Source organism: Vipera ursinii (assembly GCF_947247035.1).
Source record: "Vipera ursinii genome assembly, chromosome: 1".
Taxonomy (NCBI): domain Eukaryota; kingdom Metazoa; phylum Chordata; class Lepidosauria; order Squamata; family Viperidae; genus Vipera; species Vipera ursinii.
The window spans coordinates 3,368,001-3,394,015 of record NC_139512.1 but is presented as its reverse complement, the minus strand read 5'-3'; the positions used below and the strand labels follow the sequence as shown (position 1 = coordinate 3,394,015).

Below are 26,015 nucleotides of genomic sequence, written 5' to 3'. Positions count from 1 at the left end.
TTTTTTATTGAAAAGTTTTACAATACAGTTTTCCTTTAAAGAACCCCCCCTTCCCCCACCCTCCTCCCCCCCTACCTCCCCCCTACCTCCCCCCCTCCCCCCTCCCTCCTCGCCACCCTCCCTCCCCCCCTCCCCCCCTCCCCCCCCGACTTCCCAGAGCTAAATACAAGGTATATATATATAAGAAAGCAATCATAAACAACCATATACTAACAATTACAAGTTCTAAAATCCATTACTCTCTAGCTTGTATAGGATAAAACAAGCCTTAGCAATATTAAATATATATAAGAAACTAAAATAGAAAAAAGAAAAAACAAAGCGAAGGAAGACTTATTCGAATGCTACATAAAACTTCTTAACCCTATACTTGTTCTGGATAAACTCAATCCATTTTCTCCATTGCATAATATAATGTTCTTGCGAATGATCTTTCAAATAGGCCGAAATCTTCGCCATCTCTGCCAGGTCGGAAACCTTTAAAATCCACTCTTGTATAGTCGGCAGTTCCTCTTTCTTCCAATATTGACCTATCAAAAGTCTTGCTGCCGTAACTAAGTTCAGCATCAGCTTGGAGTCCACAACTGTATCGTCAACAATTATTCCCAACAAAAAAAATTGTGGGCAAAACTTTATCCTCCGTTTAAAAACCTTCTGCATATTCCACCAGACTTTTATCCAAAAAGCCTTAACCTTTTTACAAGTACACCATATGTGAAAATATGTTGCATCTTCATCACCGCACCTCCAACATTTAGGCTGATAATTCGGATACATACTTGCAAGCTTTTGAGCTTGTGTAAATTTTACATTCCTCACCCAAATCTTTTCCCAGGTGTCCATTGTAATAACTTCCTGAATGTTTTGGGCCCATTTTATCATGCAATCCTTAACCAGCTCTGTTTCTGAATCGATCTCTATCAATGCAAGATATATCCGTTTAATATGTGCTGGTCCCTGATTTCTAATTTGCTTTATCAAATTTTCATCAGTCATTACAAATCCATTTTTCTGGTCTTCTTTCCACCTGGCCCGTAACTGAATATATTGAAACCAAGTTTGAACAACCTTCTCTTCTCGCAAGAAATTATATGATTTCAGGCACCAAACATTCCTTTCCAAACTTAAAATTTCCTTGTAAGTAGTCTCATCGTGTTTGAAACCAGCATGTATATTTTCTATTGCGTGTTTTGGAATTGCCCACAATGGTATCTTGCTGCTTAACTTGTATCTGTACTTCTTCCAAACTCTCAGCAATGCCTGTCTTAAAATATGCATCCTAAACACGGAATCTACCTTCTTATCATACAACAAATATGCATGCCAGCCAAACAACAAATCATGGCCCTCAAGATTTAATAACCTCGGTTGCGTCAAGTTAATCCAATCGCTTATTCCTACTAATGCAGCAGCTTCATAATATAATTTAAGATTAGGCAATTTAAGGCCACCTCTCTCACGAGTATCCTGCATAATCTTAAGTTTAACTCGTGGCTTTTTCCCTGCCCAGACAAATTTATTGATACCACGCTGCCATTCCTCCAAATTAGAATCTTTCTTAAGAATCGGTATCATTTGAAATAAGAATAAAAATTTGGGCAGGACATTCATTTTCACTGCTGCAATCCGTCCCAACAAAGACAATTGCAATTTTTCCCAACTCTCCAATTCTTTTTGAATTTTCCCCCATAGTCTTTCATAATTATTTTTATATAGCTTTGTATTAGAGGGCGACAAAGTCACCCCCAAATATTTAACCCTTTTAACAATCTCAAATCCAGTTAATCCTTCTAAGAGAGCCTTCTGTGAAACTGTCATATTTCTAGCCAAAATTTTAGTTTTCTGTATGTTTACTTTAAATCCAGAAACCTTCCCATATTGTGTTATTATCTCCATCAGGTCCACAACAGAGTTCTCTGGCTGGGTCACTGTAACAACCAGATCATCTGCAAATGCTCTCAATCTATAGTCCTGATCTCCGACTTGTATCCCCTTAATTTTTTCCGAATTCCGAATCTTAACCAATAATATCTCTAATGTTAACACAAATAACAAGGGCGATAGCGGACACCCTTGCCTTGTGCCCTTCTCAATATTACATGCTGTTGTCAGGCTATTGTTAACTATAATACGGGCAGTTTGTTTTTGATATAATGCCCTAATCGGTTGTAGAAATTTTTCCCCAAAATCCATTTTGTCTAAAACTTTCAACAAAAATTGCCAATTCAATTGATCAAAAGCCTTTTCAGCATCTAAAAAGATTAGCGCTGCAGAGATCTGGTTGTGCCTTTCCAAAAACTCTAACACATCAACTATATGTCTCACGTTATTTTTCATTTGTCTACCACTAATAAACCCCGTTTGATCCCCATGAACCACCTGTTGTAGAACCCTCATCAATCTATTAGCCAAAACCTTAGCAAATATCTTATAATCTGTATTTAAAAGCGATATCGGTCTATAATTTTTAACTAAAGTAGCATCCTGGTCTTCCTTCGCAATCAAAGAAATAAAAGCTGTTCTCCAAGACGGTGGCTCCTTTCCCCCCTTCTGGATTGTCTGGAACAGTTCCTTTAACGGTTTTATCATCTCTAATTGTAAGTTTTTATAATAGGCCGCAGTCAAGCCATCCGTACCTGGTGCTTTATCCACCTTCAGTTCCTTAATAGCTGTAAAAATTTCTTCTTCTGTAATCAGCTGATTAATCCCCTCTTTTTGTACTTGCGTAAGAACCGGGATGCTAGCATTCTCCAAGTACGTATCAATATCTTTTGCATTAATGTCCTCTTTAGCATATAATTTCGAATAAAAATCCACAAAAGCATCCTTAATAAGATTCTGTTGAAACACGACCCTTCCTTTATACTCAATCTTATCTATATTAGATGCCCTTTGTTTTTTCCTCAGTCTATAAGCTAACCATCTGCCTGGTTTATTGGCATTGCAAAAAGTATTATGCCTAGCAAACCGCAGATTGGTCGCCACTTGATCAGCCATTAATTTATCAAATTGTCCTCTTAACAATCTAATAGCCTCCTTGATCTTCACATCCTCTGGGTTCAAAATCAAAGCCTTTTCTTTTTCCTTTATTTCATTCTCCAGTTCTTTCCTTCTATTCTCCACTACACGTCTATGTCTATTATTCATATGTATCAACACCCCTCTCATATAGGCCTTGCTAGCATCCCAAACCATATCCATAGAGGTACCCTTGTTCATATTAATCTCAAAAAAATCCTTCATCCGCTGTTTGCATTCTTCCACATTTCTCTGGTTTCTAAACAAATTCTCATTCACACGCCATGAGCGCCTGTCTCTTTTTTCCTTATCAATCTCCAACCAAACTGGACTGTGGTCAGAGATAGTTCCAATGGGTTTGTACACCAGTTCCTCTTTCAAATCTGAGGCAATTACAGGCAGTCCTCAATTTAAAAGCATTTGTTTAGCAACTGCTAGAAGTTATTTTTTTTACACTTAAAAAAATTAGTTACATCCCAGTCTACTCTCTCAGGAAAGTAAGACCCGTGACTCCAATTGGTTGAAGCAGAGGAACTATTACTGAGAAAAACTGGTTGCAATAAAGCCAGGCAGAATCTGGTGTTCCTGCGCAAAATACAAAACTGTTCTTTTCCTTTCCCACTCACTCCCCCCATGACCGGTCCCCCAGCCAGCCAATGTGGTGCCGGTAAGATGTTTTGAGAAACTCTGAAGTGTCAAACTGGTAACATTCCATTCTCACGGCAAACGGCCTTGAAGATTCTGGTACAAGCCGGTTTAGTGGAGAACTGCTCTTCTTCCATTGTCACTTCCCCCCTCCCTATTTCCCACATTTGAAGCAACAGCACCCAAGAAACCCCCTCCCTCCCCCCTTCTTAATGGCAGGACTCCAGCAAGGTGCAATCCGGTGATGGTGGACCTGACAATGACTGGTCCTTGCACTTATGACCATGGCAGCATCCCCAGGATCATGTGATTAAAGTTCAGACACTTGGCAACCAGCCTTTATTTACCGTGGCTTGTGGCATCCTGGGATCATGACCCTTCCAGCTGGCTTCTGACAAGCAAAGTCAATGGGGGAAATCCAGATTTGGGTAACAAAAGCGTGAATCACCTAGCAGTTGCAGCTATTCAGTTAACAACCATGACAATAAAGGTTGTAAAATCAGGTGTGGCTCACTTAACAACCCCCTTGCTTAGCAACAGAAATTCTGATCTCAATTGCGGTTACAACTCTCCACAGCCAACTCACTGCAGCCAAGTCGCCACAGGACAGCTGACCATGGGACAATTCAATGCTGCATTAATCATTTCATTCAAGCACTTTTATTGTTGGTGACCACATTTTTGTCAAAATTATTGTAACTCTTATATTTCTGGATTAACCTTTTTATTTTATTGATGGCTACCGTTCCATCAAAATTGATTTTACTTTTGTATTTGTTGAATTGTCCCATAGCGAACTGGCTGTGGCAAGTTGTCCTATTCCAGTTGTAAGTCGAGGACAACCTATATACTCTGAAGTAAGTCCCATTGAAGTCAGCAACTTTTTCCCAGTGCTGAACTTATGTGTAATTCTAAATTTCAACTCTTTACATTCCTCAGCACTAAAGATGCCAGTTTAAGTTCTTGGAAGCTGTTTTTTAGCAACATGTAAGAGGGCTGCATCTGAGATGGGTCTGCAGTCCAATGCTTAACAATGCTATTCTACCAAAAGCAGAGAGTTAATATATTATAATATAATGTTATAATATAATGTTATAATATGTCCAGCAAGGGCATCAAAGCATCCATAATGGGAGGGGGTGTTCAAAAAAGTCAAGATGGCAGCTGTGACCGCCTGACCGATGCCCCCTCCTTTCGTCTGATACATGTTTAAAAGATGTGGGCCTTTATAGTTGTGGTTACTATCTTGATTTTTTTCAGCCTCCCTAACCCCAACCATGAGAAGTATACAACTGTTTTGCGATCAAGGACCAGACTACAAAAAATGTTATGTACATTTAAGTGTTTTTTTAAATGAAGTGACATTAATTGATGAATGGTTAATTAGGTTGCTTTCCATGAATTTAATAACTTTTGTGTGCTTTATATCAGCCTAAACCTTTGGAGCAATTCGTGTCTCTCTCTCTCTCTCTCTCTCTCTCTCTCTGTGTGTGTGTGTGTGTGTGTGTGTGTGTGTGTGTGTGTTTGGCAGAATTATCTGGCTGCAGTTTTTGCAACTGATTTTAAAGAGCTTATACCCAAATGACAGCTGACGTGCAAATGTTTAGGAGAATATTTATCTGTTGGCCTCACTAGATAAACCAGTCCACGAAATCAACTCCACAAGATGGATAAACCTACCTTTATTGAGTAGCACTATAATAATAGCATGTTGAAAGTCTGATGGTGCTTTATCTGTTCCTCTTATAGTTCAGTGAATTAGGGTGTTGATGGTCTGAGCTGGTTTTGAACATTACAAAAGGCCTTAGCCTCTTCTCCCTAGGCAACCAAGCCTGCATATCTCTGTCAGGTCATCTTGCTTACTCTCTGCGTCAGTGTTTCTCAACCTTAACAACTTTAAGATGTCTGGACTTCAACTCCCAGAATTCCTCAGCCAGCACTATATAAAAGCAACGTCCCATGGTTCTTTTTAAAATCTGTTTATAAAATCTAGAAGAAAACCTTTGGTTTCAATTGTACAGTTTTAAAGAATTCGTTGAAGTAAAGTACAAATCTGTTCCTAATATTTATTAGCTTTCTTACATGTCCACCAAAGATGATAAAAGTAATTCCAGATTGATTAAATTTCCAACAAATATTTGACATAACCTTATATGACAATTTATCAACAGTTAAAATACAGGTAGTCCTTGACTTACAACCATAGGTTGGGCACACAGCAACCAGGCTGCTTTTAGGGCTGTTTGCAGTGTGCCATGATCACCTGACTGCATTTTACAACAGTTTTCAGCAAAGCCAGCTCATAGTGAACCATGAGTTTGCTTAATGACCATGACATTCACTTAATGACTGTTAAAAAAAGGTCATAAAATCAGGTGAGTTATGATCATCACAAGTTATGACCATGATGGGCAGAATCCATTATGGTTGTAACTGGAGGATTACCTGTACCAATGGTATATATATCTTACAAAAAAAACTTTAAAATTGTATTTCAGTGTCAGGAACAAACCCTTTCTCTGCTTATTCTTCCATTGCTGAAGCTTTAAGCTGTAGGCCCATTAAGTCATAGTAGAGTAGAGTAGAGTAGAGTAGAGTAGAGTAGAGTAGAGTAGAGTAGAGTAGAATAGAATAGAATAGAATAGAATAGAATAGAATAGAATAGAATAGAATAGAATAGAATAGAACAGAACAGAACCTTGGAGGTCTTCTAGTCCAGCCCCCTGCTCAATCAGGAGAACCTATACCATTTCAGACAAGTGACTGTCTAGCCTCCTCTTAAAAACCTCCAGTGATGGAGTGCCCATGATTTCTGAAGGCAAGTTGTTCCACTGTTAATTGCCCTCATTGTATTCATCTTTGTTAGTACATATTCTCATTCATAAAGACAAAATACTTCTCATCCAGTTTGAATCTCTGTCAACTGCACATAAGTAAACCATTGACAAATACGACCTTTCTGGTTCTTAATTTAGAGATGTCTAGACATCTTAAAGCTAAGAAACATTGCTCTGTAATATCAGAATAAATACCAACAGCCATCACTCGGTCATAGCTTTTTTCAGACACCTGTGGGTTTGAAAAGGTGTTTTAGAAGTCAGCCTTCCTCAAACTGGGGGGCAAAAACAGAAAATAAGGGAAACTGGGACATCAAAGGCTTGATTTTCCATCTTCACCAATTACCTTAAGGCAGAATTACATCACAGAGAAAGAATGCAGAGGCTGACTCTTGTGCAATCTGACTCTTGTGCAAAAGTATCTGTTTGCACACGTACCACTTTCTAGTTTTGCTTGAACCCATGCCATCTTCTCCCAGTTGGCAGCTGCATTAGTTAGCTGGGAAGAACATCCAAGCTGCAACAGTTTGGCTATTTCAGGAAACAAGACTTTGTTATATTCTACTTCACCTACCTTGCTAAAGCATCTCAGTTCTTTAAGTCCCCACTGTTGGTCTAGACTCAAATAGGAGGGTTCAAAATCCACTTAAGACTGTTGAGTGTCTATGTGTGGGTCCTGGGTCCTGGGGCAAAGTCTGCAGTTTTACAAGCATTAACAGGTAGATGGTGGAAAGATTAAGAGGGACTAGACTGCACCAAAGATGTTTGGCAAAACCTGTAGCCAAATCCACCCTTCTTGGGAAGTGAGCTTACCTGGCCATGTGGAGGCTTCTCCCCTGAATGTAGCAGAGCCTCTCCTTTCTACAGCAGTCTTTCTTGCAGAAATAACAAAACACTGGGCAAAGGACAGGTTGGGATGGATACTGTGACTGAGGAGGGAGAACAGTTATATACAGGTAGTTCTGGCTTATGACCACAATTGAACCCAACTTTTTCATTGCTTAGCAAGGTGGTTGTTAAGTGAGTTTTGATCCTTTTTATGACTTTCCTACCACAGTTGTTAAGCCTATCACTGCAGTTGTTAACTTGGTTAACATGGTTGTTAAGTGAATCTGGCTTCCCCATTGACTTGGCTGGTCAGAAGGTCGCAAAAAGTGACAAGATGAAATCGTCATAAATGTGAAAAACGGTCATAAATGACTTTTTTCAGTGCACTGTAACTGAACAGTCACTAAACAAATGGTTATAAGTCAAGGACTACCTGTAGTTCATTGTAGCAGAGAATATTTGCAGGGTTGAACTATGGAGTTCTTGGTGCTCTCTGAACTTGTTTGCTTGCAGATGTTTTTTCAATGCATCGATCAAGTTACCTAGTCAGGCAGTGAAATGTCTGCAAGTACAGTAAATAACAAAGCTCAGAGAGCACTATGGACTCCATAATTCATTTTTTGAACACTGTTTATATTTGGGTGGCAAGGAGGAAGTTGAATGCTGTGGAAATAAAGTGGCTAAGTACACGTGAGATGAAAAGAAGAAATAAGAATAAATGGGTGCTCAATCAATACAGACTAAAGAGGATAGAGGGACGCGGTGGCTCAGTGGGTTAGGACGCTGAGCTTGTCGATCAGAAGATTGGCAGTTTGGCAGGTCGAATCCTGAGTGCCGCGTAGCAGAGTGAGCGCCTGTTACTCGTCCCAGCTTCTGCCAACCTAGCAGTTCAAAAGCACGTAAAAATACAAGTAGAAAAATAGGGACCACTACGGTGGAAAGGTAACCGCGTTCCGTGCGCCTTTGGCGTCTAGTCATGACGGCCACATGACCACAGATCCTTGTGCGGTATTTGGTGGAGGGTGAGCATGCGGACCTGGCTTGTATTACCGAAACCTGGTTGGGCCCAGAGGGTGGGGTCCCTTTGGTTGATCTTTGCCCACCAGGTTTCCGAGCGTTACACCGGCCCCGGGCTCATGGTAGGGGCGGGGGAGTGGCGGTAGTTATCAGGGAGACCTTATGTCCGCGGGAGACCACCGTCCCTCAGATAGTCGGGTGTGAGTCTCTCTTTTTGAGGTTTGGTTCGGGGGCGCAGTTGGGCTTGCTGCTGGTGTACGTTTCGCCTAGTCACACAGCGGCAGCCCTGCCTGAGCTACTCGATGTCCTCTCCGGTTTGGTGATTGAGTTCCCCAAACTTTTAGTTTTGGGTGACTTCAATCTACCATCCCTGGGAGGGTCATCTGAGTTGGCTCGGGAGTTCATGGCTTCCATGACGGCCATGGACCTGACGCAGGTAATTTCTGAACCAACTCATGAGGGAGGCCACACCCTGGACCTAGTTTTTTTATCTGGACGATGGCAGGATGATCTTGGTGGGGGCTCTCCATTTATCATGCCCCTGTCATGGACGGATCATCACCTCCTGCGGCTGGTCTTCCGTTTTACCACCCCCCGCCGTGGGGATACGGAACCAATTAGATGGTACCGCCCCAGGCGCTTAATGGACCCTGATGGGTTCCAGGCAGTGCTGGGATCCCCACCTGCTTCCGTCGCTCACAACTCGGCGGATGCTTTAGTGGAAGCCTGGGAAAGGGCAGCCACTGAGGCACTGGACCGAGTTGTACCCTTGCGGCCCCTGACCCGGCGCAGATCCCAACGAGCTCCATGGTTCTCCGCGGAGCTCCGGGAGATGAAGCGTCGGAAACGGGGCCTAGAGAGCTGCTGGAGGTCCAGCCGATCTGAATCCGACCGATTGCGGTTAAGAACCTATATTAGGTCTTATCTCGCTGCGATGAGGGTGGCGAGGTGTAATTACTTCTCCACCCTCATCGCGTCCGCAGATAATCGCCCGGCCGCCCTGTTTAGGGTGACTCGCTCACTTCTTAATCAGGAGGTGAGGGGGGATCCCTTACAGGGTCGTGCCGAGGAGTTTGGTCAGCATCTGTCGGACAAAATCGCTCGGATTCGGACCGGTTTGGACTCCAGCTGGGCAGAGTCTGACGATCAGGACACGGGCGGTCTTGTCAATGTTATCTGGGAGGAGTTTGATTCTGTGACCCCTGATGAAGTGGACAGGATTATGGGGAGGCTGAGCTCCACCACATGTTTATTGGACCCGTGCCCTTCCTGGCTGGTTTATGCAGCTAGGGAGAGGACACGAGGCTGGTTCCAGGCGGTGATATCTGCTTCTTTGAGTGAGGGTAATTTCCCCACCGTCTTGAAGGAGGCGGTGGTGAGACCCCTCCTCAAGAAGCCTGCCTTGGACCCAGCTGTGTTGAACAACTTTCGTCCAGTCTCCAACCTTCGCTTTCTTGCGAAGGTTGTTGAGAGTGTGGTGGCGCATCAGCTCCCTCTGGTCCTGGATGAAGCGGATTATCTGGACCCGTACCAATCAGGTTTCAGGCCCGGGTACAGCACGGAGACGGCATTGGTCGCTCTGGTGAATGATCTCTGGAGGGCTCGGGATAGGGGATGTTCCTCTGTCCTAGTCCTATTAGACCTCTCAGCGGCTTTCGATACCATCGACCATGGTATCCTGCTGCGGCGTCTCAGGGGATTGGGAGTGGGAGGCACAGTTCTTCGGTGGTTCTCCTCCTATCTCCTGGGACGTTCGCAGTCGGTGTTGGCAGGGGGGCAGAGATCGGCCCCTAGGTCTCTCGTTTGTGGAGTTCCTCAGGGGTCGGTTCTCTCGCCTCTCCTGTTCAACATCTACATGAAACCGCTGGGTGAGATCATTCGTGGTTTTGGAGTTGGGTATCATCAATATGCTGATGATACCCAACTTTTTATTTCTACCCCAAACCACCCCAGTGATGCCCTCGCTGTGATGTCCCGTTGCCTGGAGGCGGTTCGGGTCTGGATGGGGAGGAACAGACTTCAACTCAACCCGGACAAGACTGAGTGGCTGTACATTCCGGCATCCCGGGACATTCAAATTGTTCCATCCCTTTCTATGGGGGGTGAGCTGTTACCCCCCGTGGATAGGGCTCGCAACTTGGGAGTCCTCCTAGATTCACGACTTACCTTGGAAGATCATGTAGCAGCTGTGACTAGGGGGGCTTTCGCCCAGGTTCGCCTGGTGCGCCAGTTGCGGCCCTATCTGGACCGGGATGCCCTGTGTACGGTCACTCATGCGCTCGTGACCTCTCGCCTTGACTACTGTAATGCTCTCTACATGGGGCTTCCCTTGAAGACCACTCGGAAGCTCCAACTGGTACAGAATGCGGCCGCGAGAGTTGTCTTGGGAGTTTCCCGGTACTCCCATGTTACACCTTTGCTCCGCGAGCTACATTGGTTACCAGTTGTCTTCCGGGTGAGGTTCAAGGTCTTAGTGATGGTTTTTAAGTCCCTACATGGCATGGGTCCGGAATACCTCGGGGACCACCTGCTGCCGGCGTCAACCCCCCTCCGCCCTGTGCGTTCCCACAGAGAGGGCCTCCTCAGGGTGCCTCCAGTCAGAGAATGCCGGCTGGTGGCCCCCAGGGGGAGGGCCTTCTCTGTGGGCGCCCCGGCCTTATGGAATGAACTGCCGGTGGAGCTCCGGATGGCACCGGATCTCCGCTCCTTCCGGCGCGGGTTAAAGACCCACCTGTTTGAACAAGCTGGCCTGGCCTGATGGGGAGTTAATTTGGGTTTTTAAATATTTGTATATTTTACTGTTTTATCTTGGGCATTAATTTAATTCTATTTTAACTTTTGTAGTTTTGTACTTTTATTATCTGCCCTGTTCACCGCCCTGAGTCCCTAGGGAGAAGGGCGGTATAAAAATTTAATAAAACTAAACTAAACCACAGAGACGTCCTCAGACAAGCGCTGGCTCTTCGGCTTTGAAACGGAGATGAGCACCAGCCCCTAGAGTTGGAAACGACTAGCACGCATGTGCGGGGGAACCTTTACCTTTACCTAAAGAGGAGGATGAGCATTAAAGAAATATGTTGAGACAGTTGGGTCATCTAGATATAATGAATGATGGTTAGATTGCAAACCTACATGAAGAAAAGGAACTATATGGGTGGGGAGAAAGGAGAACATCGAGTAAGTTGTGCTTGGACGGAGTTGATGAAATCCTCAGAGGTGTGAAAAAGAGCCAACGGAATAACGTGTGGACACTTTAAGGAAACAGGAAACACATTCCACTGCGGCTTTTGAGTGGCACCACAAGGAAGAATCTTTTTATGTAGAAGCGGCTTTCCGCTCTTTGGGGAAGTTGATTTCACATAGTGGCTTAGATGGGAAATTTATTTATTTATATTTGTGTTGTTAAAGAGCTTACAAAATCCACGTTGCTTCTGGTTGTTTTAATGCTGTTATTCTTGCTTCAAGTTGGATAGTGACAGCTCGATCTCTCAATGACTCAGTAGCTGTGGTTCTTTTCTTAATGCCTGATGCCCGAGAGTGTCTAAAGTCTCTAGACACACACTCCTGGTTCCTTTGAGCAAAGACTGCAGCATTCAAAGGATGCAGCTAAGTCTTTTCCTCCCTAATCACATATCCCCAAAATAAAAGAACAACAAAGTGCAAGGATTCATTTAGTGCTGTTGAAGATGGATGGCTAAAAGCGTTACTTGAATCTGGTATTGGACAGTAGGGAAAGTGGGCTTGTGGTGTGCATTTAATGACTGAGAATACATTTCGTTCTGTGTTCATCTGTGTAAAGGACTGACTTGGTATTATTTACACAACATGTTTAACTGAGTCAATTGTGGGTATTGCATTGCTCAAATCTAATCCAATTAATTAACTTTGGCAACTAGTCTGAGATAGCTTTGTTTGGGCCTGAATATCTGGGACTAAACTACTTCAGCTCAGCAAACAAAATGTTAAAATGTATACATGTACACACACACACAGAGAGAGAGAGCAGCTGTGAAGTGGCTGCCTGTCCTTTTTGCTTGAATCCCATCCTGAAATTCAGCCACACAAAAAGATGCTAGGTCTCTGAAATGTTTTAAACAATTTTTTTAAAAAAAGTATGCCAAAAAACCAGCTCTCTCTTGTTCCATGCATTTTGACTTCTAACGTTTCCCTGTACAAGAAGATGGTAAAGATGAAACATCTCTCTTTTAAGGGGGGATTGTGTGAAAAAAAAACCACCCACCTTTTCCTTTTCCTTTGACTTTTTTTTAAAAAGCCAGGGAATGTAGCCTTTATCACCTTGCACCTAGGTCAGGGGTCCCCCACCCCTGGTCCATGACACCAAGCCGTGGCATGCCATAAACTGAGCCACACAAACAAATGAGTCCCATTCGTGGAATGCAGACAGCATGTGAAAACGCGCCCCCCCCTCCCCCGGTCCATGGAAAAACCTCTCTCCACAGAACCGGTCCCTGGTGCCCAAAAGGTTGGGTCCTCTGACCTAGGTAATATTTTTGCGTGCATATATATGTGATATCACTATCCTATCCTGGATGTCTTGTCATACAAATATAAGAATTTTTAAGTCTTATCACTTGACACAATATGTTACCCTTAGTCTGCAAGATCTCACCACACTTCTTGAACTGGCAAGGTGCTTATTCTGGATCAGACTGTCGTTTAATGATTTATCCCCTTGCTAAGACCCCTGTGCTCGGCCTGTATAGGCGAATATTATCACTGTTAACAGCCCTTGCCAGATAGCAGAACTCATGAAAGTACCTTTTATCATCCAGAAGGACGTTTATTTGCATGCAGAAAAGATTACAGCAGACAAGGTGTGGTAGATGATAAACGCACGGTATTTCCTAGGTCAAAAGACAGTAATGACCCACAGTGTCTGCACATGTATCTGCCGGTTATGGAGGAGGAGAATCACACAGGGAGAAGAAGGAGGAAGTCCATCCCAGAAAGGGGAGGGGTGAAGGCACAGAGTCAGGAGAAGGAGGAAGCACGTCACAGAGTAGAAGGGGTTAGCTGACCAGGTCAAGATAGCATATTATAATTTCCCCAAACAACCACATGGTGGCAGCACAGTGCTCATGGTCTTTAGTAACTGTTGTTCTTATATATTTTCTTCCCCATTTAGATATAAGGCAAGCTGAGAAATAATCATGTTCCGGGCATCTATGCAAGGTGAAGCTGAAACTGAAATTCGGGTGACTGTTGCTCTTGCTGATCAAAACTTAAAGGAGACACAGAACTTTCCTTAGCTCTCAGTAATCAAGATCAACCACGCAAGACCTACATCGCTTCTGTTCGAGATTATTTTTTTCCCCAACTTCTCCAGAAATAGAAGGTTTCCCCCACAAGAAGTAGAGAATATAGAAATATGACTTTTAAAAGATGCCTGTGCACCAGGCAAATTTGGAGACTGACCCACTGTGGATCTATAGTGTGCCTTAAAAGGCCAAAATTTAGAAACTTTTTTACTCCCAACATTTTCCTGTAAAAGAAGGAGGTAAAGGTGAAACACCTCTCTTTTAAGGGGACTATGTGGGAAAACAGCAAATTTGTTGGAAAGACCATTTTCGCCATCACCACTACCGTCACTTAAAGGGAAAGTGAGAAAGGATATTAAAAGTTGCAACACAGTATTAGGATTTCTTTATGTTTCTCTATAAGCCCATCCACTCCATCTTCCACTATTGGGGAAGTGTTTGAGGTGTAGGTTATGACTTTTAAAGGCCTACGTGGCATGAGCTCAGGATACCATGCTCCTATAGGTTACCTATGGAACTCTTTACCCCATGACTTCAGCCTCTCTTACATGGACAGCCATCGAAAATATGTTGTGGACCCCATCAGCTAAAGAATTTTGACTGGTGGGGTCATCATCATCATAATGTTGGAAGGGACCTTGGAGGTCGTCTAGTCCAACCCCCTGTTCAGGCAGGAAACCCTATACCAGATATGTCAAACACAAGGCCCGGGGGCCAGATTCGGCCTGCGAAGTGGTTTCATGCGGCCCGCGAAGCCATCCTGGAAACAGTGAGGGAACGGCCCCCACTGCCTTGGCCCTGGCCCAGAGACCCTCCTTCTGCCAGAGACCCTCAGATCTGCCCCACTCCTGCCCAGGCCCCCATTGGCACCCTTGATGCGAACAATGTAGAGCTGGCCATGCCCACCCAGTAGGCCATACGCATTCTAGCCACGCCCACCCAGTAGGTCACGCCCACCCAGACCATACCCACCCGGCCCCCTGAGGGCAACCGCAATGCTGATGCGGCCCTCAATGAAATTGAGTTTGACACCCCTGCCCTATACCATTTCAGACGAATAGCTACCTTTCCCCCTTTGATTTTTTTTTAAAGGCCAGGGAAGATATGCTCTATCGCCTTGCACATGTGTAATATTTTTGTAACTAGTATAAAGGGGTGGTTTAAGAGGCTTGTGATTTCACCGACAGCTTTAATGTTGACTCTACCTCCAAAGTTCAGAATATTGGGGTGTTATTAATTTTTAAACAAAGCAATTGTGGAGCCTCCATGTTCAAACGTGATCTACCACAAAGTAAAAACTGTTAGAGCTGAGCAGGGAAAAGGCTGGCCCTTCAAATCCTGCTTGAGGTAACCTGTTAGCATTTCAGATAGAGAAGAATGGTCGTGGACCTCTGAGTTCTAGATTTAGTTGCAAATCTGTTAAAGATTGTTTTAAAACATCAAGGATTTTCCCCTTTCCTGTTCCCTGCCCTCCCCCCACCCCCATCCCCCTGACCAGCATTTTCAGGGATAAGTTGGATTTTGATTCATGTCAGATATCTTATTTTTAAAATATTAGCCGTTTGGGCATAAATTAAATCCAGTTATTTATAATGCAGAATAGCATTTCTCTTTTATTAAACTTTGCTGGAATACATTGTGTGAATAGCCTTATGTTAAACAGACCAGATTGACACCCTTAATGCATGTTATTGCTATCATTTTACATCAGTGTCTATATTGTGGAGCCGAAGTCATTACTGATATATTTCTGTTGGTTTTTTTAAAATCTAAATGTGGTTTAGAATTACTCTTAAGACACTTACAGTTTCAGGCAGAGAGATAAAGTGCCACTTATTTTAACATATAAAATAATAAATATGACATACGTATAGATCAGTATTTTAAAAACTTTTGTAGCTTTAAGGTGTGTGGACTTCAACTCCCAGAATTCCCCAGCTTGGCTGGAGAATTCTTGGAGTTGAAGTCCACACATCTTGAGGTACCAAATTTGAAAAACACTGTTATAGATCAAGTGGAAACATATAAGAAGTATACATATAATCATATAGTAAGCACCATGACAAAAGAGGAGTGATTATTTTAACATTATTATCCATTTTTTCTTTTGTCCTTTTTATCCTGGCTCCTTAACAAAGAATAGCTCTTGCTACGGTTTTAATCAGGATTGCAATCCCTGGTCTGAAACACTCTTGCTGCAGAAAGTCAAGTCGGATGTTTGAAAGGGGTAATAATCAGTGAGCATTAAAATGTTTAGAGCAGATCATCGTTTCCTTTGTGACTGTACTGCAAACTGCAAATATCATGATTCTTGGTTAAGTTTTAAGGAACCAAAACAACCCCTCCCCCAAAAAATCTAAATTGTGTCTTAAACTGTTTTCCTCCTAAAAACTGGCAAAAGTGGGGGGAAAATCAGTTCCATTAGGAAGGTTAGGATTGGTAAAATAGATTAAGATGCTTAAAAGAATCACAATGGGCTGGAAAGGCTGGTAAAAACCTATCTCAATCCATTCAAAAGACCAAAGTAGTCTTAAAATGGGCCACCAACATTCTTGCAATTTCACAGGATTTGCATTATTTTCATACCAATTACCAATACCAAAATATTACTAGTTTTTAAGCTGCCATATGACACAGAGTTCAGCATTCTCTGGGGATCTCAATGCAAACCTTATGAGCTTTGACTGAGATTTCAGCTATATGTATATTAGTGTGTGGGACGGTAGTTAATTACCTCTCTTGGCATTGTATACTATGTTGAACCCTGATCTAAAAGGTAGGGCAATGTTGCCAAGAGTCACTGAATCATAGTGTTGACATCCTAGAAAGTTCAACTGCCAGCCCACACTCAGCCCAAGAATCTTAATTAATGCTTCTCCCACTGATGGCTCCCAGGCCATCATTAGGACACAGCCAATTAAGGTGAGTTACTGAAAATGTCTTAATTATCCTAACCAGCATTCACTTTATGCACAGGCTTACTTGCCATGATTTACTCAAAAGGGAGTCTGTAAAGGCACTCTATTTGCACTTTTCAACCGTAGCTATATCACATCACATGTATGTGCCTTCATGTCTTCTACTATCTTTCCTTAGTTTCTCTCGTCTCTTTTTTTAAAAACAACAACATTGAAGTAGAGCAGGGATCTTCAAACTCCGCCCTTTTATGACTCATGGGCTTCAACTCCCAGAATTGCCCAACCAGGCACGGTGGCTGAGGAATTCTGGGAGTTGAAGTCCATGAGTCATAAAAGGGCCGAGTTTGAAGACCCCTGAAGTAGAGAGTCATCCTAAAGAGTTACGTGGCCGCAATGCTTAGAATGCAATATTGTAGGCTAATTCTGCCAACTGCCAGCAGTTTGATTCTCCCCTGCTCAAAATTGACTCAGCCTTCCAACCTTCTGAGGTCGGCAAACTGAGGACCCAGATTGTTGGGGGCAATATGCTGACTCTGTAAACCACTTATAGAGGGCTGTAAAGCACTGTGAAGCAGTATATAAATCTAAGTGCCATTGCTATCCCATAATGATAGAGAGTCCCACCGGTTATTTCTGCATTGCATAAAGAAGTACATGAAGAATTGTCTGCCCAACAATTTCATTAGAAAACAAACACACAGGTAAAAAGACGAAGCGTTTTCAGCTCCCTCCTTTTACAGCACTGTCGCAACAAATTGGCCACATCCACATATTCCAGGCTGTGGGGTATGCTGCCCTGCCACATCACTTCAAGGCTCTGGGCCTAGGACATGGGCCCTGTGCAGAAAGGGGAGATGCTGTTCCCCACCTTGCACCACGAAGGAGGATTATCACATCACGTCAAGCAGCTGAAGAAGCTTTACTGGTTGTTGGTCGAAGGCTGGTGGCTGAACATCCTCCAGGTGCGGTAGTCCTTTGCTGTGAAGACCGGGGTGTGGAGAGAAAGGTGGGGCACATAGCCTGGTTTTCCCTTCAGTTCCTCAGCACAGCGATTGCGGTTGACAACTGGGGGGAAAAAGAAAAAGGGAGGTTGTGATTAAAAAGAGGCCTGGGAAAAATTAAGGTGGACTTCCTTGCTTTCATATGCATCACTGGAGGTTTTTAAGAAGAGGTTGAATGGAATGGAATGGTATGTGGTCTGCTTGAGCAGAGGGTTGGACTAGAAGACCTCCAAGGTCCCTTCCAGCTCTGTTATTCTATATTCTGTATATACCTCTTCATGACCTGGGAATTGGGGGAGCTGTTGTCTCAAAGCATCTAGAAGTGTCTCTCGAGGGAGGCAAACATGACGCCCTCCTGTTGCATGTGTAGGAAGTCATTCCCCCCCCCAGAAAAAGAAATATTAAAAGGGCAGAATATTACATTTCCTCAAAATACAATCACTTAAATATGAGCCAGCAGTGTGCTGCAGCTGCCAAAAAACCAACACAGTGCTAGGCTGCATTAACAGAGGGATAGAATCAAGATCAAGTGAAGTACTAATACCACTTTACAATGCCTTGGTAAGGCCACACCTGGAATACTGCATCCAGTTTTGGTCACCACGATGTAAAAAAGATGTCGAGACCCTAGAAAGGGTACAGAGAAGAGCAACAAAGATGATTGGGGAACTGGAGGCTAAAACATATAGGGAACGGTTGCTGGAATTGGGTATGTGTAGTTTAATGAAGAGAAGGACGAGGGGTGACATGATAGCAGTGTTCCAATATCTCAGGGGCTGCCACAAAGAAGAGGGAGTCTTCAAAGCACCTGAAAGTAGGACAAGAAGCAACAGATGGAAACTAGTCAAGGAGAGAAGCAACCTAGAACTAAGGAGAAACTTCCTGACAGTTAGAACAATTAACCAGTGGAACAACCTGCCTCCAGAAGTGGTGAATGCTCCAACACTGGAAGTTTTTAAGAAGAGACTGGCCAGCCATTTGTCTGAAATGGTATAGGGTTTCCTGCCTGAGCAGGGGGTTGGACTAGATGACCTCCAAGGTCCCTTCCAACTTATTATTATTATAAAAGATCTTAAAAAGGCAGAAAAGCATGCCCAGTTTTTCTTAATAGCCTCAAGTCTCCCTCCCCCAAGCAGAAACAAGCTCTGTAGAAATGTAGATGTAAATAATCCATTCAGGAAGGTTGGAGCCTCCAGCTAGAAGCTTAGGAAGACAAAGACACCCAAAATCTACATACCCCACCCAAACTCTAAGATAGGACATAATAGGATTAACCCACAGATGCCAAAGAGGCACACTCAGACTCAGGACAAAGTACATGACACAGGAAATACAAAGCCTCAAACAGGAACAGGAAACAACCTCAAGAGCCCCGGAGGGTATAAAAACCCACTCCCTACATGTGCTCTGCCTCTTTTTCTTCCAGATCCATCTTCCTGTCTGGCTCTCCTCTTCAATAAACTGCAACCTTCTTTCTAAAGCAGTCGCCATGTTGTTTATTCCCGGCTTGAACACTGATGAAAACTTTTCATTCTACACATGCAAGCTTCAAGACCAGCAAGTCAAAGGAAAAAAAACCCATCAAGATGGCAGGTGATAGGAAAAGGGGCCGTTCTTAACCTGAGAATGTATAGGTAGCCCTCGACTTACAGAAAGTTGGGACTCAATTGTGGTTGTACATCAAGGCCTATCTGTAGTATGAGAAATATTTTTTTTATCCAGATCCATTTCACTGGATGATCAATTTTTCTAGAATTGAGGGAAAAGGCAGGTAGGATGGGGATTGTACACTCAAGAACCATATTACAAGTCTTTGATAAAGCCCACCTGCCTGAGTTTTTCCCCATGTTTCTTCACCCCCATCCTGCTTCTTACCATATTCTTTGCCAGGAATACTCTTATCCTTCCATAGAAAAGCACCCCATCGTGTGTTAGGATCCGAATACTGAGGAGGGATGATTGGATCATACCAGCTGCTCTCTCGCAAATGCTGGGCGTAACCTGAGGATAAAAGAGAGCAGAAGCACAGATGTGAGCCCGCATTGTGTTGCTACAGCTGAAAAGGCCAATACTTTATTTCAAGCGTGGGGAGCCATGGCCCTTTTATGGCTTGTGGACCTCCCAACATGGCGGGCTCAGGAATTCTGGGAGTTGAAGTCCGCAAGTCATAAAAGGGCCATGGTTCCCCACCCCTGCTTGAATTGGTTATGTCAGGTTTTTTTTAGCTCCTAGCTTAATGGATTTCAAACTTTTTACCTTCCTTATCGATCTTCCCTACCAAAGATCAGAGTGCTATCATTTAAAGTTGATTCCTCCCTTAGGATATGGTGCATTTAAAGCTAAGCAAAGATCCTTGTGGCTTTTGTTTCAAACAAACATACTCATTTCAATGTATGGAGGCTACTGTATGCCAGAAAACCCAAATATATGGACAGAACTAGTCATATAGTGCCTCCTACTGGCCAGCAAGTACAGGTTGTCCTCAACTTACACTGACCCCACCATTTAGTCTTAGAACATGGTGGCCGTAAAGCGGATCACCATGTGACTGTGACCAACTTTACAACCTTTTCTGTGGTGGTCATTAAGCAAATACCGCAGTTGTTAAATGAACTTATTGTTTGCTTTGGGGTGGTTTTAACATCATAAATTGCATTCACGTGAATGAGAGACCCTTCAAACAGCTGTAAATGTGGGCTGGTTGCCATACCCCCAAAATGCGAGAGTGGGGGAGAGATTACAATTTCAGAACTGGGACATGATAGCAGTCTTCCAATATCTCAGGGGTTGCCACAAAGAAGAGGGAGTCAAGCTATTCTCCAAAGCACCTGAAGGCAGGAGAAGAAGCAACGGATGGAAACTAACCAAAGAGAGAAGCAACCTAGAACTAAGGAGAAACTTCCTGATAGAATAATTAACCAGTGGAACAACCTGCCTCCAGAAACTGCTAATGCTCCAACACTGGAAGTCTTTAAGAAGAGATTGCACAGCCATTTGTCTGAAATGGTATAGGGTTTCCTGCCTGAGCAGGGGGTTGGACTAAATGAAAAAGTTGAAAACTTGAAAAAGTTTGAAAACCCTGACTTAAGCTACCAGGTCAAGCAGTGACATTCAGACAATCATTAAATGGTTAGTCTGTGTGGTCAAAGTTTCATGCTGGGTTTAAAAACTCAGCTGTTTTTATAATAATCATAATCGTAATCGTAATAGTAATAGTAATAGTAATAATAATAGTAATAATAATAATAATTTGGAAGGGATCTTGGAGGTCATCTAGTCCAACCCCCTGCTCAGGCAGGAAACCCTCTACCATTTCAGACAAATGGCTGGCCAGTCTCTTCTTAAAAACTCCCAGTGTTGGAGCATTCACCACTTCTGGAGGCAGGTTGTTCCACTGATTAATTGTTCTGTCAGGAAGTTTCTCCTTAGTTCTGTATGTATTAAGGTATTTGTGTCATTTGTCTTTTTTTTCTGCTTGTCTTTTTTCTGTGTTACATTGCAGGTCACCCCACAACGAAAGGAATGGAATTGGGGAAGTTCAGAAGGCATTGCTGTTTTAAAAAAAACCTAATATGCCCACTCAGAGGATAACACAGCCATTTTCATTTCTTTCTGCTTCCATTGGAAAAGTTAAGCTTAAGGGAAAATGCCTTTATTCATATTTCTTAGTAGTGTTGGAGAAGAGAGGAAATTTTAGAACTGCATTTGGGAGAAATGTCAGCAAGCAGCACGAAATGACTGCGGTGTCACCTTGTATGGTCTGGATCGGATAGGCAACCTTGGCTCTTTTATGACTCGTGGACTTCAAGTCCCAGAATTCCTGAGTCAGCTGGCTCAGGAATTCTGAGACTTGAAGTCCATGAGTCATAAAAGAGCCAAGGTTGCCTACCCCTGATCTGGATGAAAGATGCTTCGGTGTAAGGGTGAAGGTGCTGAAGGAGGAGGAGGAGGAGGAGGAGGAGGAGGAGGAGGAGGAGGAGGAGGAGGAGGAGGAGGAGGAGGAGGAGGAGGAGGAAAGAATGCAGCTTCCGTCCCTCATTGATCACAGAGGTTCTCTGGGTAGAGAGACCCGGGTTCCAATCCTTCAGCTACGGAAGCTACCTGGAAGCTTTGGGGCCAGTTCCCTCCAGCCCAGCCCTGCCTATCCCACAGGGGATCATTACAGGCAAAAGTAGATTTTGGACTACTCTTAAATAGCAATATAATCGTACTTAGATTTATATACCACTTCATAGGCCTTTACGACACTCTCTGGGAAGTTTACACCATCAGCATATCGCTCCCCAAAATCTGGGTCCTCATTTTACCAACCTCGGAAGGATGGGAGTCTGAGTCAACTTTGAGCCCATCAGGATTGACCTCCTAGCTGCGGGCAGAATTTGCTTGCAATGCTGCATTCTAACCACTGCATCAACAGGGCTGCTGGTAAATATACTGTTAGCAACTAATATAAGCTAAGTAATACTTTATTATCAAATCATATTCACATTCAGTTAATAACTATTTTTGATTAAATAATAGCTGGTTTGGTCTAATGGCTAAGACAGGGGTAGGCAACCTCGGCTCTTTTATGACTCATGGACTTCAACTCCCAGAATTCCTGAGTCAGCACTGACTCAGGAATTCTGGGAGTTGAAGTCCATGAGTCATAAAAGAGCCGAGGTTGCCTACCCGTGGGCTAAGACTAGGGCTAAGGTTAGAAAGTGGGAAAGTGTGAGTTCAAGTCCCGCCTCAGCCATGAAAGACAGCAAGGTAACTTTGAGACAATCACTCTCTCTTAGCCCAACCTACCTCACAGGGTTGTTGTGGGGAAAAGAGGAGGAGGAAGGCATGTTGGATATGTTTGCCGTCTTGAGTTATTTGCAAAAATAATAAAGGCGGGGTAAAAATAAATTTAAAAATAACAATTCTAGCAATAATACTATTTGGTCAGAGTGGGCTAAAAGAAGACTTGGGTGGGCAGGGACAGGTTGCCCACCTCTGCTACTGAAGCTTAATGGGAGAATAGTCTGGACTCTCCGAGGTCCCTAAACCAGGAGTGAGCAACCCTGGCAACCTTACGACCTGTGGATTTCAACTCCCAGAATTCCTGAGGCAGCCATGCTGCCTGAGGAATTCTGGGAGTTGAAACCCACAGGTCATAAAGTTGCCATAATTGCCCATGCCTTGCCCTAAACACTTACCAGGTGGTAGAGTCTTCTCCTGTTTAGCACTGGACCTCAGCCGGCGGTGGTAGGTCTCTCGGCCCACGGGCTCAGTGATGGTGTACCAGGCATCACGGTTGTGGCTGTTTGTCAGACCGGTATACCAGGTTTGAGGGATGGCATCCCACCCCATAGGGGTGAATTTCCAGCGTACAGCCTCTTTTATAACAGGGGCATTCCGGGGTCCCCTCAGAGAAACGTACTGATCACTGTCAAAGGGATGGAAAAAAAAACTATTACGCAGATGCATCAAGGCTGGCCAAGAAAAGACAGAGGGATATGGATTGGGAGTGACCAGCATGCCCAGGAGTAAACCGAGATGAAGTTCAGTTCAATCTAAACTTACATTAAATGTAAGTTAAATGTCTCTCAGAAGGAAGGCTCTCTATTAAATTATCACTACTGTATTAAGTGCCAATCAAATTGGAGCAGTGGTTGAACTAAGCTGTCATTCAGCTGAAGTAAAATATAAAGAGATCTTGACTTTCCATACATACTGATGAGGTCAGAGCTATCAACACATAATCAGACAGGCAATATTCAGATATAGTGAAGGATGGAGTGGATTTGTTGAATTGGAAAAGTCTAGGGAATCGTAAGGAAAGGCTGAACATAGAATTGACAGCCCCAGTAATGAACCTAGACAAATCTACATTATGTTCATATTAGTAATACTACGTACAGTTCTGATCAAAACATTTAGAAAAGGACACAAGCCACCTAGAGGAGGGGTCCTCAACCTTGGCAACTTTAAGACTCGTGGACTTCAATTCCCAGAATTCCTCAGCCAGCTATGCTGGCTGAGGAATTCTGGGAGCTGAAGTCCACGAGTCTTAAAGTTGTCAAGGTTTTAGATCTCTGGTCTAAGGTGTTGAAGGATCTGTTGAAGATAATCATTGAACTACCAGCTGTAAGCTCTGATAAATTGGCCATTTGCCAGAAGACTGGAGATGATGTTCTTGGCTTCAAACTAGAGAAGATGGAGGATTTGGGAAATTATAGACCAGTAGATTGGATGTCTACACTAGTTGAAGTCCACGAGTCTTAAAGTTGCCAAGTTTGAGCACCCCTAACCTATAGTCCCCTTCAACAAGATGGGCAGTGTACAAATGTGATGACAAGAGGTAAAACAGACAAAAGAAAACCCGTCCTATGACGAAATCTCAAGATGTAGAGTTGCCCAAAAGATAAAGGAATTTATCAATCCACAAATGACAGGTCTATTGGGGGTTAGTCTTACTTCTGGGTTGTGGGACAGCAGTCTGTGGAAAACAATATTAGGAGAGGGAGATGTTTCCATCTCCTATGAGCATCCCAAAGGCATCTAACTGGCCACTGAGGGACACCAAATGTTGGGTAGGAGGTCTACTCTGGCCCAGAAGGGCCATTCTTAGCTTCAAAAATCTACCTCCTCAAGCTTGTTGTGGGAATAATTTAATGGCTTATAATGGGACCACGGCGGTTCACATGCTTAGGATGCTGGCTTGATGATTAGTGCTGCTGTGTGGCAGGGTGAGCTCCTGTCATTTGCTCCAGGTCCTGCTAACCTAGCAGTACAAGCAAGCATTCACAAGTAGATAGATAGGTCCCACTTTCAGGGGTACATTAACAGGGACAAGAAAGGAGCCCCCAACTGGGTGTCCCCCTGGGCAATGGTGATGTCACCAGCTTAGCCTTTCAACCCAGAAGCATGACAGGTGCTTCCAACAGGAATGCAAGCGAATGGCTTATAATCCAGAATTCCCTAAAGCGTTGCATAAAGAGTAAAAAAACAAATGTGATGAAAAGAGAAGGAGCCAACTGTTTTTCCTTTGTGTTCCACCTGTTATTTATTCTTTGGAAAGAATGATTCATCTGGCCACTGGCTTTTCGAAGCTGAATAGCCAAATCAACCGTTCTGAGCATGAACTGTGGCAAAATGAAATAAATTTATAGATATCCATTCACCTCCTGCAAGTTTCCAGGCCCGCATTTTGTAGAAAGGCTCCTTTTAAAGAATGGGACTTTGGAGGGGAAAATGAGCTTATTTAATCCACTGTTTGGAATAAAAATGTTGTTCTGCATCTGGAAAGAGAGGTTTGCAACATGACCTTAACGACCTGACGCACTCCCTGAGCCCTGGAAATATGTCCGCAGAAGGGAAACAACCCTGTTGAGAGTGGAAGAGAAAGCACTGGGCAGAGAGCAAAGGCACGGTGGAGAGGTTTGTAAATTTGCAAGATCTAAAGTCCAAACTATAGGTATCAGGAGTGTCTAAAAAGTGGCTGCCACAGTTGGACCGAATCTTTGCTGGATGAACATAACAAAGAGGTGGAGCTTTTATTACTCCCGCTACCACCATTTTGGCTTTTCTGACCACATCTTGCAGTGATCCCCTGGTAAGAAAGTATTCCTGCAATAAGCTAAGAAGGAAGGAAGGAAGGGAGGGAGGGAGGAAGGAAGGAAGGGAGGAAGGAAGGAAGGAAGGAAGGAAGGAAGGAAGGAAGGAAGGAAGGAAGGATTCTGGGAGTTGAAGTCCACATATTTTCAAGTTGCCAAAACTGAAATCATTGCCATGATTTAATGATGTAAGGAAGACATTTTTCCCTCTCAAATAGAGCCCAGGATGTGGTAGTGGTTTGCACCATCGTGAAGGCACTCACCTGTAGAGCGGAGTGGGGAAATCTGTCTCTAAGGTGTTAAGCGGGACATATGGACGATTTAATACCAAATCCCGGTAGGACAGGTTACGGAAATCCATAGCAAGCCTGTGATGTCCCCTCCTGCAGCCCAGGCCAGCTTAAGAGAGTTTCCCTTTGGCTGGAGGTAAGAGCAAGATGAGTCAGTCATTGTTTGACTTACATACCTCCTGGCAACCATCCCCTTAGCAACCAGTGCAGCAACAGGGAGACAATGAATGATGGAGTAGGTTAGATCCAAAAGACTGGAAGAGCGAGGAAAGGTTTTCTGTAGTAAAAGATCCTGATCATGAAAAGTCCCCAATTTTTATAGAAGAGAAGAAGGGGCAACGTCCTCCCCACCCATTTCTCCCTCCTGGCACTGCTTGCAATTGTGTTGGCTGCATTCATACATCTTTTTTTTGGGGGGGGGGGCTTGGAATGATGTTATGAGAAATTGTGGGAAGCTGGGAAAGGAATGGAAGAGAACACAGGACAACAGCCAGGACAAGAGATGCTCTGGGTGCAAAGGCTGCATCTCTAAAAAACCTGTTGGCAAGCAATGCCACCATCACCCACTTCATAGAAAATAAACCAATTTGCATTGCTTG

The 26,015-nt window shown here is 43.6% G+C and overlaps 2 protein-coding genes across 2 annotated transcripts in view; one reads left to right on the top strand and one right to left on the bottom strand.

Annotated features, from left to right (window-relative positions):
* LOC310632639 (GRAM domain-containing protein 2A-like) overlaps positions 1–15,258 on the top strand; it is a 44,362-nt gene extending 29,104 nt beyond the window's left edge. Inside the window, exons 13-14 of the mRNA XM_083349953.1 lie at positions 4,924–4,989; positions 13,492–15,258. Of these exons, the coding sequence (XP_083206079.1) occupies positions 4,924–4,989; positions 13,492–13,507 (82 nt within the window). The 3' untranslated portion in view covers positions 13,508–15,258. The remainder of the gene's footprint in view (positions 1–4,923; positions 4,990–13,491) is intronic.
* A 1,737-nt stretch (positions 15,259–16,995) lies between these two features.
* On the bottom strand, positions 16,996–25,500 carry TEKTIP1 (tektin bundle interacting protein 1). Its single transcript, XM_083350153.1, has 4 exons — positions 25,390–25,500; positions 22,727–22,956; positions 19,419–19,544; positions 16,996–17,607 (listed from the first exon to the last, which is right to left on the bottom strand). Exons 1-4 carry the CDS (start codon positions 25,485–25,487, stop codon positions 17,462–17,464), a joined length of 600 nt encoding a protein of 199 aa, XP_083206279.1. The 5' UTR covers positions 25,488–25,500; the 3' UTR covers positions 16,996–17,461.
* Between the last annotated feature and the right edge of the window lie 515 nt (positions 25,501–26,015).